This window comes from Labeo rohita, chromosome 2 (assembly GCF_022985175.1).
Source record: "Labeo rohita strain BAU-BD-2019 chromosome 2, IGBB_LRoh.1.0, whole genome shotgun sequence".
In the NCBI taxonomy this organism is placed as follows: domain Eukaryota; kingdom Metazoa; phylum Chordata; class Actinopteri; order Cypriniformes; family Cyprinidae; genus Labeo; species Labeo rohita.
This window is the reverse complement of record NC_066870.1, coordinates 20608155-20625729: the sequence shown is the minus strand read 5'-3', so window position 1 is coordinate 20625729 and position 17575 is coordinate 20608155. Positions and strand designations below refer to the sequence as shown.

General features: G+C 36.5%; 1 protein-coding gene across 1 annotated transcript; it reads right to left on the bottom strand.

Moving 5' to 3' along the window:
• Nucleotides 1–1310: 1310 nt before the first annotated feature.
• On the bottom strand, nucleotides 1311–7158 carry socs6b (suppressor of cytokine signaling 6b). The gene is made up of 2 exons (XM_051095548.1): nucleotides 6824–7158; nucleotides 1311–3986 (listed from the first exon to the last, which is right to left on the bottom strand). Exon 2 carries the CDS (start codon nucleotides 3866–3868, stop codon nucleotides 2267–2269), a length of 1602 nt encoding a protein of 533 aa, XP_050951505.1. The 5' UTR covers nucleotides 3869–3986; nucleotides 6824–7158; the 3' UTR covers nucleotides 1311–2266.
• Nucleotides 7159–17575: the final 10417 nt, after the last annotated feature.

Genomic DNA, 17575 nt, shown 5'->3' with positions numbered 1-17575 from the left:
AACCTAGGGGTCACCAAAGTTGATCCTGGAAGGCCGGTGTCCTGCAGAGTTTAGCTCCAACTTGCCTCAACACACCTGCCTGGAAGTTTCAAGTATACCTATTAAGACCTTGATTAGCTGGTTCAGGTGTGTTTGATTAAGGTTGGAGCTAAACTCTGTAGAACGCTGGTCCTCCAGGACCAAGTGTGGTGACCCCTGCCCTATCCCATAAAATTGTCACTACCAACATAGTCACGAAACATGTCATCATTGTTTTGGCAGTGACAAAAGGGAACACATAATTTTTTATTTAGGGGAAATAAACTAAATTTTACTACAGTTATACACTTTTTTGTATTTTAGTAGTGTTTAGTATGCAAGTTAAAATTCGTTAATGTGATGTGGTCGCTACTAAAACATTGTTGTCACCACCAAAAATGTGCAGTCACAACCGAAACATTGGATGTTTTGTCAAAAATAAAGTACACTGAATTATCAACTATAATACGGTGATAGTGTTTGGTTCAATGTATATGCAATGAATCCTTAACTTTGAAATCAGTATGATCAACTACTTGCTGTTTACTAAGAAAGATTGGATTCAGAATACAACAAATCTTATAAATCACACTTAAAATATTGTTAAGATTGTAACAGTTATTGATTTACCTCTGCAAACTTAAAAAATTATAAGTTATATGTAAACAAAATCTTAATAGGTCAATATAACCCTAATTAAATTACATATTACTGTTTTTCGGTAGTGACAAACTTTGGGAGAGGAAAAATATTCCAAAACTTTCTGAAAATACAATATGAGAACTAACTGCACAATTACTAGAAATGTGTACCTCAGACATTATACACCTTGGCATACATACAAAATTTGTGGAAAAAGACATTCTTTCCAAGACGTTTCCAACTCTGACTTTGCACCAGTTATGTAAAATGGCCCATATACTTTATATACTTGTCCAGTATTTTAGTTTTTTTTTAAAAAAAAGTACTAATTTAGCAACTTTCCAAAACAAGAATTATATGTAAGCACAAAACAATGAGAAAACAAATTTGCCTGATGTTTGTTTCCTGTTTTGCAATTCATAAATGAAAGAGTGCAATTCTCCAGGTAAGAGATCAAATACTACATTAAGCATAAAAAGAAAACAACTATGACAAAGTGCTAGGAGAAAGAAAATCTGTTAATGAATGTAAATTCTAAAAATAAAACAAAAATGATGTCACTTCAAATTCCAGCATTATCTCTGCTGTTTCTGTTTTTACTACCGTAAATGGGATTTTAAGAGTTTTATGTTAGAATGAACTGACAGAGATTAATTATATAAAACTTTTATTTTGAACTGGAGAACAAGTTCAAGTTACAACATATCAGTAAGCAAATTCTGTTCCCAAAAAGAGATGATTTTAAACTGTACCATTGACATAGTCCATAACAGGAGACCGTTCAGCTTTTAAACAATGATATACAATACTAATGAACACTTAAACAATGCAAGGGGGAAAAGACCAGATGTTCTTATAATGCAACTGCATGCCTGTTAAAAGATGACTGTTATAAAGAACAAATCATACTGTCCAAAATCAATTAACTACAGCAAAGACAAATTTGAGTGAGGCACCTAAACTTGGAATCACGTGCTAAAGAACGCAAAACAAAAAACGGGGTAAGAATATGATCTGACAAATATGAGCAGCTAATATAGCTTATTAGATTAACTCCACAGAAGGGTAAGATCATATGTATGGTGAGAGGACATCATTTGGCATATTGTATAGTACATTTTCCCTTTGAATAAGATGGCTGGTGTGACAAAAGTAATGCGTTCGAAAAAGGGGGCGAGGAGGAATGTAATCTACGCATTCACAAACGTGCGGCCATTATTAAGGCTTCTATAACTCTGTGCATTGTTGGCAAGAACCTCTAAATGCCCTAAAATAAGCTGGAGCTCAGAGTTGTGTGCTGATATTTCATAGTGTGGGATATGAAGAAAAATACTGGACTGTCTTTTACTGTAACAAAAACGAAATGCTACAGTACTACGAGAACATGCGTAAAATGCGAGATCCAAACACTCTACTGACATCCTGGCACTGCATCTCTTCACAAACCACTGAATTATCTATTCTACCAGACCGACAAACACCATCATCATTCCTTTCAACAAAATGCGTAATTGAATGATAACAAAACTCTTGAAATGTTTGTGAAACCTGTTTCGTTGTGTCTTCCAAAAAGTGCAAGTAGCAACCGAGTCAGGATTTACTGCGTTCAGTAGTGCTTCTCCTGCAGGTAGTCTTTCATTTTGTTCGGTAAAGGCAATTTCTGGATCAGATCTATCCGCGTGTACTGGCGGATAACAAAGCGGCACAAGTACTGCAGCGAGCGCACTTGCATAAACCTTGAAACGGGATTGGTCAGTCTAACGGGGTAGGTGATGGACCCCGGTAAGCGAGATCTGGAATAGCAGAACGCTCCGTTCTCCGAATCCTTGACAGAGTTATCAATGAGATCCACGATTGATACGTGGCCTTCGATGTCCGGTTGCTCGTAGAAGCTGAAACTGCCGTTCGAGTGCTCGATTCGCGTGTGCAGAGTCTTACCCTGTGAGCGAAAGCTCAAGCTTAGGAGATATCGATCATCAGAGCTGTCGCGGACTAAAAAAGAACCGTCTGGAAGATTCGTCAGCTTTTCTTCGGCCTCCCATCTTGTAATGGGACCCCAATACCAACCCTGCTTGGCAAGTTTCTTCAGTTCAGCCGTGAGGCTGGTAACCACCATGGGTCCGCTGTTCTGCACGGCGTCGTAGACCCGCTGCACCCCTGGAGCCGAGTTGGGGTCAAAGTTGAGATGGTGCATGACTCTCTCTGCAACCTGAGCATGTGTACCACCAAACCCAGAGAAGCTTCTCTGGAGATAACTATCGGGCAACGGAGGTAGCAAGGGGGAAAGTGGGGCTTCGAGTCTGGAGCCCTGCAGCAAGACGTTTGCAGTGTTTAAAAAGAGCTGGTTCACTGATGACGACTCCATGAAGATGTCTGGTGACAGGAGGTCCTGGTCAATAGGTTCCTCATCTGCATGAAGAGATCTGCATCCCTCGGACTGGGGAACGACATCCATGGGTGTGGTTGCATCTAAGCAAAAAGAGCGCGATCCTTCGTCGTCAGGAAAGAGTCCATCATCTAAAGGCATTGTGTACTGAATATAATCCTGAGCTGCAAGACCAATAACTACAGGCACGTGTTCTTCATCCATCTCGAGGTGCAAATCGCCATTCTGAGCGCCAGAATGGTGGTCTGGCACGCGTCCGGTGATTTTCAGCGAATCGGTAGATCCTCTGAACTCTCTCTGAAGGTCTAGGAAGTCTTGGCGCACACCGTTAAGAGCCGGACTTGGATCTGAGGAGTTCATTAATGCCTTAACGTCCATTTTGATGCACGTCTCCTCTGAGTTCACTGGTCTGAGAGGCCACGGGGTGGGACTGTAATGATGACTATGGACGGATGTGGAGCGGGAGGAACGCTGGGATTTTATGTCACTTAGAGTAATGGGTGCCGAAGAGGAGGAGAAGGTGTCATCATCTATAGAGCATACAGATGGAGAACCACCCTTGACCTTTGGTTTCTGTTTCGCTGACAGTCTCCTTTTCAAGGTGCCCATGAGACCCTCACTCTTAGATCGGACTTTGGGTCTTTTTTCGTCCTCGTTATCCAGGTCGCTACTGACGAGATCTTTGCTGTAGCATCCTCCGAACAGAGAGTCTTCAGCGGAGAAACTGGCTGCCAGGTCCGGCTGTGATACGGCAAATTCATTCTCTTCTTTGCCTTTAATGCTAAATGACTTTCTTATTGTTTTCAGACTGATTTTCTTCATTCTGAAAGACCCCCCCTTAATGATTTGGAGGGGGATTATGCGTGATGTTCTTGGGATGAGGGAGATGATTGTGAACACTTACACATAGCTGATCACATACGGCCCACGACTGCCATACCTACAAAACAGAACAAGACATTAATATAGTAAAAATTAAAAAAAAGGAATCTCACATATTCATTACATTCAGGATTGAATGACAATCATAACTTTTTACAATTTTTTTAACCATTTTTAAAAAATGTTTTACCTTGACTAACACATCACAAGTGGTGTGACAAATGTAAAATAAAAATAAAAAAGTACAAATATTAAATTTGTCATAAAAGGTAATAATTAAATGATTATTCGTCTACAATCAATAGTTGGTCTAAATGTTTTAGGTTATGCCTGATTGTCAAATTACATACAATACTAAAAAAGTTTGGGGTCAGTAAGATTTTTTTTTTAAAGAAATCAATAGCAAAAAAGCATTACATTGATCAAAAGTCACAGTAAAGACATTATTAATGTTACAAAATTATTCTGTTTCAAATAAATGCTATTCTTTTTAACTTTCTATTCATCAAAGAATCCTGGATTTAAAAAAACTATCACAGTTTACACAAAAATATTAAGAAGAGCACAACTGTTTTCAATACTGATAATAAAGTTGACAATAATAAATGTCACTTAATGGAAAACTGCACTTCCAGAACAACAATTTACAGATAATTTACTCACCCCCTTGTCATCCAAGACGTTCATGTCTTTCTGTCTTCCGTCATGAAGAAATTATGTTTTTTGAGGAAAGCATTTCAAGATTTTTCTTCATATAATAGACTTCACTGGTGCCCCGATTTTGAACTTCCAAAATGCAGTTTAAAATCAGCTTCAAAGGGCTCTAAACGATCCCAGCCGAGGAAGAAGGGTCTTATCTAGCGAAACGATCTGTCATTTTTTTTGAAAATTAAAAATCTGTATACCTTTTAAGCACAAAAGCTTGTGTAGCACAGGCTCTGGGATGTGCATCCACGATGCTACGAATTAGTAATGGGTCGTTCTTTCATTTTGAATGAATCTTTAATGTGACTTGAGAAGAACGAGTCATCTCGGGGAGTGATTCATTCAGTCGCGCATGTGCAACATCCTATTAGGTTCTCTACTGGAATTAGTTCACCTGTTTCAAGTCTTCGGGTTTTGAGTCGTTCTTTCATCTTATGGGGCTGTCCCGTGATGAATGAACAACTCAAACCCGAAAACTTGTCAGAGAAGAAGTGAGGTGAGCTAATCATAGAGTAAAGACCCAGGTAAACAATGAATTAATCTTTTCTGAACGAATGAATGATGAATGATCGCATTTCTCTTTTCGTCTGTGTACTGAGTATGGTGAAAAACTCCATCTTATTTTCTCCTACAACTTGAGAGGAGGACATCATTGTACCTTTTTGTTTGTAAACAGCGTTTACAAACGTACTTGCACTTTCTTAGTCTTTGCACGTTCGCTTTGTAAACACTGGGTCTGTAGTTCCGCCTACGTTCTGCATGACCTTTGACGTGATTCAGTAGTACTTAGCGTCGTGAACGTGCATCCCAGAGCCTGTGCTATGCGAGCTTTTGTGCTTAAAAAGTATATAAAAAAAAATGTATTTTCCAAAACAAATGACAGATTGTTTTGCTATAATGGACCCTTCTTCCTTGGTAAACTACATTTTGGAAGTTAAAACTCGGGGCACCAGTGATGTCCATTATATGGGGAAAATTCATAAAATGTTTTCCTCAAAAACCATAATTTCTTCACAACTGAAGACAGAAAGACATAAACATCTTGGATGACAAGGGGGTGAGTAAATTATTTGTGAGTTGTTGTTCTGGAAGTGGACTTCTCCTTTAACCACCAAATTACCATATTAGAATGATTTCTGTAAGATCACATGACACTAAAGACTGGTGTAAAGGCTGCTGAAAATTAAGCTTTGCATCACAGAAATATGTTACATTTTAAAACTGATTTTATTTTAATAATTTGTTTTAAATTGTAATATTATTTACAGCACTGTACTTTTACTGTACTTCTAAACCAATAAATGCAGCCTTGGTGAGCATAAGAGAGTTCAAAAAAGTATAAAATCTTATTGACTCTTAACTTCTGAGTGGCAGTGTATTATGACTTCAAAATGAATAACTGTTAGTGAAATAGTTGAGTAATCATTAAACAATACATCAAATAAGTTACTTCAAGTTATGAGTACTGTTGTTGGGTGTTACTCATAGACTAAATCGTTAGTCTGTGACAGTCAACGTTAACTGCAAAGTTGAAACATGTAAACATCAGCAAAAAAAGTACTGGTCAAACCAATTACCTACCTCTTTCTAAACAATATGCATGCATAATAATTACAAATCAACTGCCTAAAGACAAGCATTAAACCTTTTTTTTCTTTGAAACAACATTTACAAATGAATCACACACAGTATGACTAGCAACATGAACCAATAAAGTAAACAGGGTTCTGAGAGTTTTTAATTCATGTTGATTTTAAGGGTTGCCTGTTATAAACAGTACAAATTCACCAGATTTAACCCAATAATGCGTATGTTTAATATAAACATATAGTAATAAACACCACCAGTTTTACACAGCACATTCACATCTGCTGTGTATTTCAAAATAATGACCTTATTTTACAGTAGGTTGAATATTTATGTCTGATTGCTGTCTGGCATGACTAGTGCAAATTATGAAATCACTAGATGATAACAGATATACAATATGCGTCTGCCACTGTGTAAACAAGTTACACAGTTCAAAGTTGAAAACACTCCTTAAATTCATAAATATGTGCGTGCTAACGCTTAAAGAGCAGTTAGCACTCAGGCTAACCTGTACAGGCCCTGTATATTAAACATCACTTCTGTCTTAATGCTACAACGGTAGCCATCAATATTTACATACAAATATTAAATATACATTACCTGCCGTGCCTTGAATATACTGTCAACTAACAGCAGCTGTCATATCAGTGTCCGGAGAGCTATGAAATCATATTAGGAGACATTATTACTTCACGGCTAGCTGATACCTGCACTTACAAAAACAGCACAGAAACGAGCTCAATTTCCACACAGACGAGGAATAATGAGCACTTTATGACCGCGTTTTGCGATAAAGTGACACCGTACGCTGTGAACGTTTTGAATTGTGCCTATTTTCGGCGTTTGAAACTTTTCTCTAGCTAGCTGCCGTTTTCCCTGTACTGTCTCTTTTCTCTGCCCTCTTTGTTTGCTGTTGCATCATGGGAGTGAATGGGAAGGAGGGGAGGAGATCTTTGATGCTCGTCGGAGCACCGACTGACTGTCTGCTTGAGCACAAGAGACCCATGTAAATATCGTTTAAATTATTTCAGTAATTCATTTTATATACGTCAGGTCCATTCAGGTCCATTGTTTTATATTTTGTCATGTTTATTTGTATGCAGTCAAAAGCTTTTTAAATGTTTTTTAGAGAATTCTCTTCTGCTCACCAAGCTTGCATTTATTGATCCAAAGTACAGTAAAACAGTAACATTTTGAAATATTTTTACTATTTAAAAAAACTGCTTTCTATTTGAATATATTTTGAAATGTAATTTATTTCTGTGATCAAAGCTACATTTTCAGCATCATTATTCCAGTCACATGATCCTTCAGAAATCATTCTAATATGTTGATTTGCTGCTCAAGAAACATTTTATTATTATTATTATACATTTTTATAACAGTAGAGTATTTTTTATTTCAGGATTTTTTGATGAATAGAAAGATCCAAAGATCAGCATTTATCTGAAATAAAAAGCTTTTGTACATTATACACTATACCTTTCAAAAGCTCTGAGTTAGTATATATATTGTTTTTTAAAATAAAAATTAATACTTTTATTTAGCAAGGATGCTTAAATTGATCAAAAGTGATGATAAAGACATTTATGGTACAAACGATTTCTATTTCAGACAAATGCTTTCCATTCATCAAAGAAATATGAAAAAAAATATCGTTTTTTGCTGTGCTTTGGATCAAATAAATGCAGGCTTGGTAAGCAGAAAAGAAGTGTAGTGTATATTTCAAAATTTTCAGTTGTCATGTTGTTTGTTTATATATTTTCCTTTAAATGAGATTTCAAGACTATACATATATTTAAAAAAAATAAATAAATAAATAAATAAACACTCACAATTTTAACTGGCATATAAAGTGACAACTAACCTTGGTGTCCCCCATTATTTTTCTTCATTACAGAAAAGGGAAACTGTAAATATGTTTCATTATGGGGATGATTTTTTCATCATTTTAAATTGTATTTAAAAAATATAACGTCACTAACACAGAAACATAGTATTAGTTCTTGTGCTTTGAAATAAAAAATGTAATTCTATAAAGTGAAAGCAGCAGTTATAAGGGTCTATGCAAGGTTATGTATGAATACAGATTGTTTTAAATATTTAAGTAAAATATTTAAGCTTTTACATATTTAATAAAAGTAGACTTAATGGAATACATTACTTGTATCTGTGTGACACTATTATGATCATATTTGGAGAGCTGTCTGTTATTAATTTGTTCGTTTGTTTACATTTTTTTTTTCTGCTGTGGGTGCAGCTACTGTCATATATGTATGTGTGAGGATTTTTATGTATCCTCAATATACTCACACTTCTTTAAAGAGACTCTGGAAAAGCAAACCAGGCTGCTCACAAGCTAAAATGCAAAGCCTCCTGCACTTTTGTTGTGCTTTTGCACATCAGACTTTTAGTTGATTAAAGTGTGGTCTAATTAGTGTCAGTAATATTTTAAAGGGGGCGCCTATGCATGCCAAGGCCAGGCTAATTGATGTCATACTCCTTCTCTGTGTTGTTTTTTCCGCCCTGTTTAACTGACAGAGCTGTGGGCTGTTGTGGTCAGGTGTACTGAAAGCTACAACGAGGAGACAGATACACTGCAGAGAGATAATTACCTTCAGCAACAAGGGTTAACCAAGCATCTCTCTCATAGACAACACAATGTATTCTTCCTTTACTATAATGCATTTTGCAAAGGTATTGCAAATCGTTCTACACATTTTCCCTCGGAATATGCAAAATTAGGTTTGAATCCAAATGACAAATGCTTCCGTATTTATATCATCCACTCAGTTTAAGTTTAACTTTCACTAATTAAATAAAGTGAAGCAATCTGTAAACAAACACAGTTTGGGCACGAGTATTAGACCTACATTGTGTTGTCTGTATGTCAAAGAAATCTCTCCAGTGGTTTTGAACAGTGATGTGACAAAACCCACCGTGACAGCTTGCATTACTTTCCCCTGATAGCATAAACTGCCTTGAGACTCAATGTCATCTGACATGTTTTCATGCCTCGATTGGCGGCGAGGCCAGATGGAAAACATGAGCAAGAGTGATTGACATGCTCACGAGGGTCGGAGGTCATATTAAGCAGTCATGACGGGCCATCCTTTAGCGGGGACGTTTAACAGGTGCACGCAGAGGGCTGGTGAGCAGCAGGACAATGAGTTTGATTGGGGGCGATGGAGCCCAGTGTGAGGGTACGTGTGATGACTCAACCAACAGGCTGTTCTCATTCACTGCGGAAGTCTTCCCGTGTGATGGAGTGATGTGAATGATGGATCACAAATCAGGGCTGATTGTCGACATAAGGCTTTATTTCGTTCTTCAACGGAGAGAGCTGACCCAAGTCTCCTTTACAGCTCAATCTGTTAGCATTAACATTGGAGGAAAAGAGCTTTGTCTTGACTTTGAGGCAATAAAATATTAGATTGCTGTACGTCTTTTGGAGATAGAAATTCCTGTGGATTGAAGAAAATGTTAATGCTAAAGGGAAATGTTAAAGGAGAAGTCCACTTCCAAAACAAAGATTCACATATAATGTACTCACCCCCTTGTCAGCCAAGATGTTCATGTCTTTCTTTCTTCAGTCGTGAAGAAATTATGTTTTTTGAGGAAAACATTTCAGCATTTTTTTCCATATAATGGATTGCTATGGTGCCCCGATTTTGAACTTCCAAAATGTAGTTTAAATGTGGCTTTAAACGATCCCAGCCGAGAAAGAAGGGTCTTATCTAGCGAAAAAAATCAGTTTTTTTCATAAAAATAAACTGCCATCTCATGTTCTCCCTCAACTTTAAAATCATCCTATATCGCGGTTTTACCTGTTAAGGTGTTTGATCTTCTTTGCATGTTTACTTTGCAAAGACTGGGTCGAGGGAGAAAATGCGATTGGAGTTTTTCGACATACCCTAACTGTTTTGAGCCAGAATACACAGAGTTCAAGGAGAGCAAGGCAAGATGAGCGTTTGAGAATAAAAAGTATTTAAATTGTACTTTTTTAATGAAAATAACCGATCGTTTTGCTAGATAAGACCCTTCTTCATTGGCTGGGATTGCTTAAAACCACATTGGGATCGTTTGAAGCCATATTTAAACTGCATTTTGGAAGTTCAAAATCACCATATCAGTCGATTATATGAAGAGAAATGCTGAAATGTTTTCCTCAAAAAACAATTTCTTTACAACCGAAGAAAGAAATACATGAACATCTTGGATGACAAGGAGGTGAGTATATGATCTGTAAATCTTCGTTTTGGAAGTGGACTTTTCCTTTAATAATAAAAATGATCATTAATGTTGCTAATGCTTGTGAAAGTCAGAACAAACTAATTGTTTAACATAATCAGCTGCCTACTTTAGATGATATTTTGGTACCCAAATAGCCTATTTGGTCGATTGGTTCTCTCAGAGTGGTTTGACATTGTTGCTGCAATTTTAAGTTGAGAGTTGAAGAGCTGAAGCACAATTCAAATAATAACACTGAGAGTCGTTAGTATGTGCCACAACTATTGTCATTTGATTGGACATCATCTACTAAAAATAAATAAAAAATAAAAGACAATAAGGCTTTGCTATCAAACAAAGCGTTATGAATCGTAAGCGCATGGAAAGTGCTCTCGGCCGGTCTATTTTAGCAGCAGCATGCAAGGCACTGTTTGAAATGTCTCTCCGTTGTTAAAGCTTTGATTGATTTCTTGTTTTCCACTTGGCCTGCGAGTGAATGCTGAGATTAAGATTTAACACATATAAGTCAGAATTGTGAGGTATAAAATATATAAAATATATATTGTGGAATAGAAATTCACAAATTCTGTTTGACGTCTCGCCATTGTTAGCTTGTCTTGATTTCTTTGTCTGCGAGTGGAAATAATGCTGAAATTAAGATTTCACTGGTACATCTCATTATCTTCTCCAGACACCAGCGGTATCTCCATCGCCTCCTACAGCTGTACCATTGCTTGTTTTATTCATACCAACACAACGCTTTAGGCTACAGTTGAAAGTAACTAACATCAGCAGGAATGGACAAGCTTCATTTTCATAGCTTCCTGTACCGGTTCCAGGGTTTGTTTGTTGTTTTGCCCCCCTTGTGAATCCGTTTCCTCCTGACTGGCACTGCTACCCTGGGGCCTGTCTGTTCATGATATTAAAATATCTTGGGAAAGGGGGATGCTGCCATCAAGAGGTGTGATAGCATCTCCGTGGAGGAATTAAATATTTAAGGTGCATAGGAATATGGTGTTATGCACTGCTGCGAGACCGAAAAGCTTTTGCAAACTGCACAGTTTAATGCGAAGAATGTGCTAAGTTTGTGTTAATGCAAACTGAGCAGAATGTACAACACCTGTAACAAGATGTAGATTCTGTGATATCACAGTTGTTAGTCAACTATCAGTAGGCCAGTCAGTATCTTTCAGACATAACCTCAATGTCACAATGACACCCTGACAAGTTTGTTTAGAAAACTACTGAATTACTTTCTAAAAAATGAAATCAGGTTTTCTTTTATGGAGAATATGCATTAATTTAGGGAACAGCAAAGTTACAGCAAAGTTTGGATTGTGGGTAACCAAACACTTGATGATTTGACAGCTGATGGACGTCCATAGTAATACTGTGGAAGTCAGTGGGGACCAACAACTGTTTGATTACCCACAATTTTCAAAATATCTTCTTTTTTCTGTTCGGCTGAAACAAGAAATTCATACAGGTCTGGAACAAACTAAGGATGAACATATGTTGACAAATTTTTGGATAGGGTATCCCTTTAAAGCTTTAATTTCTTCTCATTTAAAGGGATAGTTGACCCAAATATGAAAATTCTGTCATTAATTACTCATGTCGTTCCAAACTTGTAAGACCTTTGTTCATCAGAACAAAGATTAAGATATTTACCTTGCATAGACAGTAACGCAACTACCACGTTCAAGGCCCAGAAAGGTAGTAAGGACATCATTAAGATTAAGAAGTCCATGTGACAGTGGTTTAACCGTAATTTTATGAAGTTATGAGAATACTTTTTGTGTGCAAAGAAAACAACTTAGTTCACATTAACTGAAGTAGTAAACTAATGTTAACTAATGAACCATATTGTAAAGTGTTACTGGGATGAAGTACCACCTTACAAAATAGTAAGGGATGAAATCATTATCATAAATGACTATTATAATTTGATTTGATTGCCAAATAACATACTCGAAAGTATACAAAAGAAAAGAAATTGTTGAATAAAGTCGTTATTTTTACTTTGTTTGCACACAAAAAATATTCTCGTACCTTCATAGCATTACGGTTGAACCAGTGATGTCACATGGACTATTTTAACGATCCTTACTACCTTTCTGGGCCTCGAACGTGGTGGATGTGTTGCTATCTGTGCAGGGTCAGAAAGCCCTTGGATTTAATAATAAAATATCTTAATTTGTGTTCCAAAGATGAACGAAGGTCTTACGGGTTGGAACAACATGAAGGTGAGTAATTAATGATAGAGTTTTCATTTTTGGATGAACTATCCCTTTAATATCTGCTCACCACAACATATCATGAAAGTATGACAAAATGAGTGACAGTAACTAATAGCATTTGAGACCTTTACAGGTTATGCCACGTTTAAATAAGACATCCAGAGGAAGTGTGCTGAGGTCACAACTGCTGAAACTGGCACTAGTTCAGGTGGTTACAGGCAGGAAAACATGTCAATCACCACTGAGGGCCTCCTGCCAGACATGTTTCCCCCAGGGGTTTAATAGCCACACTGATGCATTGCTATCCACGAATGCAAAAATCAGTTTGCGAGTAAATAATCACAAGTCATATGTGATTATTTTGGCTGAGTTTAATAGACTGTTTGTGTATGCAAACCTCAAGATTTTTAATATCTTCAGTGGCTGGCCTAGAATTGATTTACCTAATGTGATATAATGAACTAAGTGAACTTGCACAAATGAGACACTGCATCTCTATGTTGGAGAGACATGGAAAGGGGGAGAAAATGACTTAAATCAATATGTTTTCTTGTTGGAAATTTTTAGAAATGCACTTGTGAACGCAAATGCATCAAAAGGTACGCAAAAATATCATCAGCACCCACAATGAATATATTTTGGAACAGAACGAGCAGCTCAGCTGCACATCTGAGGTGCCACGGTGGGTCTATGAGGCCATAGGCAGCCTGTCTGTTGAAATGGGGTTTATTTTCTTTCTGCTTAGCTTAACCCCACCGGTTCCCTGTGGTCTACACACACAGTTCTGCTGCATTTGCTCTTTCTTTGATTATCAGGAAGAAAGCAGTATATATTGTGCCAAACTTCCCTGAAGCGAGACGAAATTTGGCTTCTTCCACACAGACCTGCTTTGACTATGCCCCCAGTGTCCCCTTATAAAGGGCTCCCTTGTTATCCGAGACTTGATGAGACTAAATTTAAAAGGTTGAAAACAGGGGCAAAAAAGAACATAATGTTTCGTCAAGTATACGTAGACTTGAAAATTTGAGCACTTTCATTACACTCTTCCAGAGCAGAGTAAATCCAGAGCAGGTTATGGCTGTTCTCGTTGACTTTATAATATGAAACTTTGGAAACATGAAGATGCCTTCTTTTCATGAAGTGATGTGTAAGCTTAAAATTCGGTAGTGCAGTCACGGTTGGCTTATGAAATATTGCTTGTGGGATTCAGATGGGATATTTCCAAACCACCCAGGGGGTCCTGCTCACCAGGACGTTTTCGTTTGATAATGAATTATCACATCTGCAGAAAAATAGGAATTGTGCGCTTAAGGCTAATTGAAATGAAAATTGCAATGACAACTGGAGGAAATGAGGCCAAAGTGTCCAGTAGAGGGCAGTGTTGCTTTTAAACAGCTGGTGGAAAACCGAATAATGTATCCATATGCTCATCCACACTCACAGACCATCAGCCATTCGTTCTTGTTCCATTTTTGGTGCACACATTATGAAAATTTTATAAATAACATTAATAAATGAGATACACAGGTCACCTGTTCTCACCCTCCCACATTTGTCATGTGTTTGCAGATGTAGCGTAAATTGAATTAAAGGCATTGGGGACATACAAAACACATAAAAACATGAAAAACATTGTCCTAAACTCTTAAAAGAACCGATCAGATGGGTGAAACAATGATTTAGCATGAAGCTGATTTTATTGGCTGTATAAGCAGGCGTTTCTGTTGGTTGCGTGCCATTCTTTAATGCCTTGGCTGCTTCAACTTCATCAGATCAAAACAAAGCTGCTATTTTACACTCACCTACTGTCCACAATGGTTTATGTGTGAATGTGAGAAAAAAAAGAGGTGAAATCAAATACCTCCTCCAAACAGAAAAAAGGTCAGAGATGACGTGCACAGTGAGGGCAAGCCCCTCTCCTCACCGTATCATTAAGCCCAGTTCTATAAGCAGCACCTCTCGCTGTTTACCCTTGGCAAAAGAAACCCCAGCACCCACATAAACACCACAACTTGGATGAAATCATGTCATCGCAGTGTACACACTGCACAGTGCACTTATGTATGTCCTGCACAGTCAGCATTCAAAGTCACAGGGCATATATTTGAAGACAGAGCAACACATCCACAGCAAATCGTTTATGTTTTCTGAAACGGTTAGTAAAACTTCTGGTGTAGAATAATTGATAGTGTGGTTTGAAATGCTTGCTTTGCGTACAAAATCTATAATGTTTTGCCAGTGGTTTGAGACCTCACTAATTCAAAACCTATGTGAGAAACCTACTGTATGCCAGTGTTTTTAGAAGCAGTTTGATTTGTGTTTCCTAATGAAAAGGACATTGCGGAAGCCTGTTTCTGCCTCAGTCAGAGTCATACTTGTGAGACATAAAGTCACACTTGTGGGATATAGATTCATAATTGTGAGATATAAAGTCATACTTGTATGACATAAAGTCACACCTGTGGAACATTCATTTAAAATTGTGAGATATAAAGTCACACTTGTGGGATATAGATTCATAATAATGAGATATAAAATCATACTTGTGAGACATAAAGTCACACTTGCGAGATATAGATTCATAATTGTGAGACATAAAGTCACACTTGTGGGACATTAACTCATAATTGTGAGATATGAAGTCACACTTGTGGGATATAGATTCATATTTGTGAGACATAAAATCACACTTGTGGGACATTAATTCAAAATTGTGAGATATAAAGTCATACTTGTGAGCTATAAAGTCAGACTTGTGGTATATAGATTCATAATTGTGAGTTATAAAGTCATACTTGTGAGCTATAAGGTCACACTTGTAGGATATTAATTCAGAATTGTGAGTTATAAAGTCACACTTGTGGGATATAGATTCATACTTGTGAGACATAAAGTCACACTTGTAGGACATTAACTCATAATTGTGAGATATGAAGTCACACTTGTGAGATATAGATTCATAATCGTGAGATATAAAGTCACACTTGTGGGATATAGATTCATAATTGTGAGACATAAAGTCACACTTGTGGGATATAGATTCATAATCATGAGATATAAAATCATACTTGTGAGACATAAAGTCACACTTGCGAGATATAGATTCATAATTGTGAGACATAAAGTCACACTTGTGGGATATAGATTCATAATCATGAGATATAAAATCATACTTGTGAGACATAAAGTCACATTTGCGAGATATAGATTCATAATTGTGAGTTATAAAGTCATACTTGTGAGCTATAAGGTCACACTTGTAGGATATTAATTCAGAATTGTGAGTTATAAAGTCACACTTGTGGGATATAGATTCATACTTGTGAGACATAAAGTCACACTTGTGGGATATAGATTCATAATTGTGAGATATAAAGTCACACTTGTGGGATATAGATTCATAATTGTGAGATATAAAGTCATACTTGTGAGCTATAAGGTCACACTTTTAGGATATTAATTCAGAATTGTGAGTTATAAAGTCACACTTGTGGGATATAGATTCATAATCATGAGATATAAAGTCAGACTTGTGGTATATAGATTCATAATTGTGAGTTATAAAGTCATACTTGTGAGCTATAAGGTCACACTTGTAGGATATTAATTCAGAATTGTGAGTTATAAAGTCACACTTGTGGGATATAGATTCATACTTGTGAGACATAAAGTCACACTTGTGGGATATAGATTCATAATTGTGAGATATAAAGTCACACTTGTGGGATATAGATTCATAATTGTGAGATATAAAGTCATACTTGTGAGCTATAAGGTCACACTTGTAGGATATTAATTCAGAATTGTGAGTTATAAAGTCACACTTGTGGGATATAGATTCATACTTGTGAGACATAAAGTCACACTTGTAGGACATTAATTCAAAATTGTGAGATATGAAGTCACACTTGTGAGATATAGATTCATAATCGTGAGATATAAAGTCACACTTGTGGGATATAGATTCATAATAATGAGATATAAAATCATACTTGTGAGACATAAAGTCACACTTGCGAGATATAGATTCATAATCATGAGATATAAAATCATACTTGTGAGACATAAAGTCACACTTGCGAGATATAGATTCATAATTGTGAGACATAAAGTCACACTTGTGGGATATAGATTCATAATCATGAGATATAATATGATAGTTGTGAGACAAAGTCACACTTGCAAAATAAAGATTCATAATTCTTAGATATAAGATATAAGTATAGATGTAAGTTGCAAGTATGAGATATAAAGGCACATGGTAAGATATAGTTGGGAATTAGTTGGGCTTGGGAATTTTAAAATCACAGGTGTGAGATGTCAAGTCATAGTTGTGAGATATAAAAACAGTTGTGAAGTATAGTCACAAGTGTGAGGTATCAAGTCTTAGTTGTAAGATATAAAGTCTTAACTGTAAAACATAAAGTCATATAGTCACACTAGGAGATATCAAGTCAAAGTCACATGAAACAAAGTTAACATTTAGTTTAAATTAAATTTTATATATTGCTGATATTGTTTATTGTTTATATTGCTGGTATATTTTTAATGCAAGAATATAAAATAAATTATAAAGAATATTACAGAATAAAACAAGATATAGTCAATGTATGATTTTATAGAAAATGTTGAATAACCGTATAAACTAAAAAATTATACAAATCAAGTACATGAAAATGACCCACTTATGCATCCAACCCAAACAAACCACTCTCTTTCGGTTTGCTTCACACAAGCTGACAAAAACGAACACACTGTCGTGCTTTCAAGACATGGTGTGTACTCCCAATGAAGCAAAATATACAATTTAATGAAATTTATAAATATTACGATGAAAATAGTAGGCTCGGTTGTGTGCACTCTGCACAGGTCAGCGACAGGA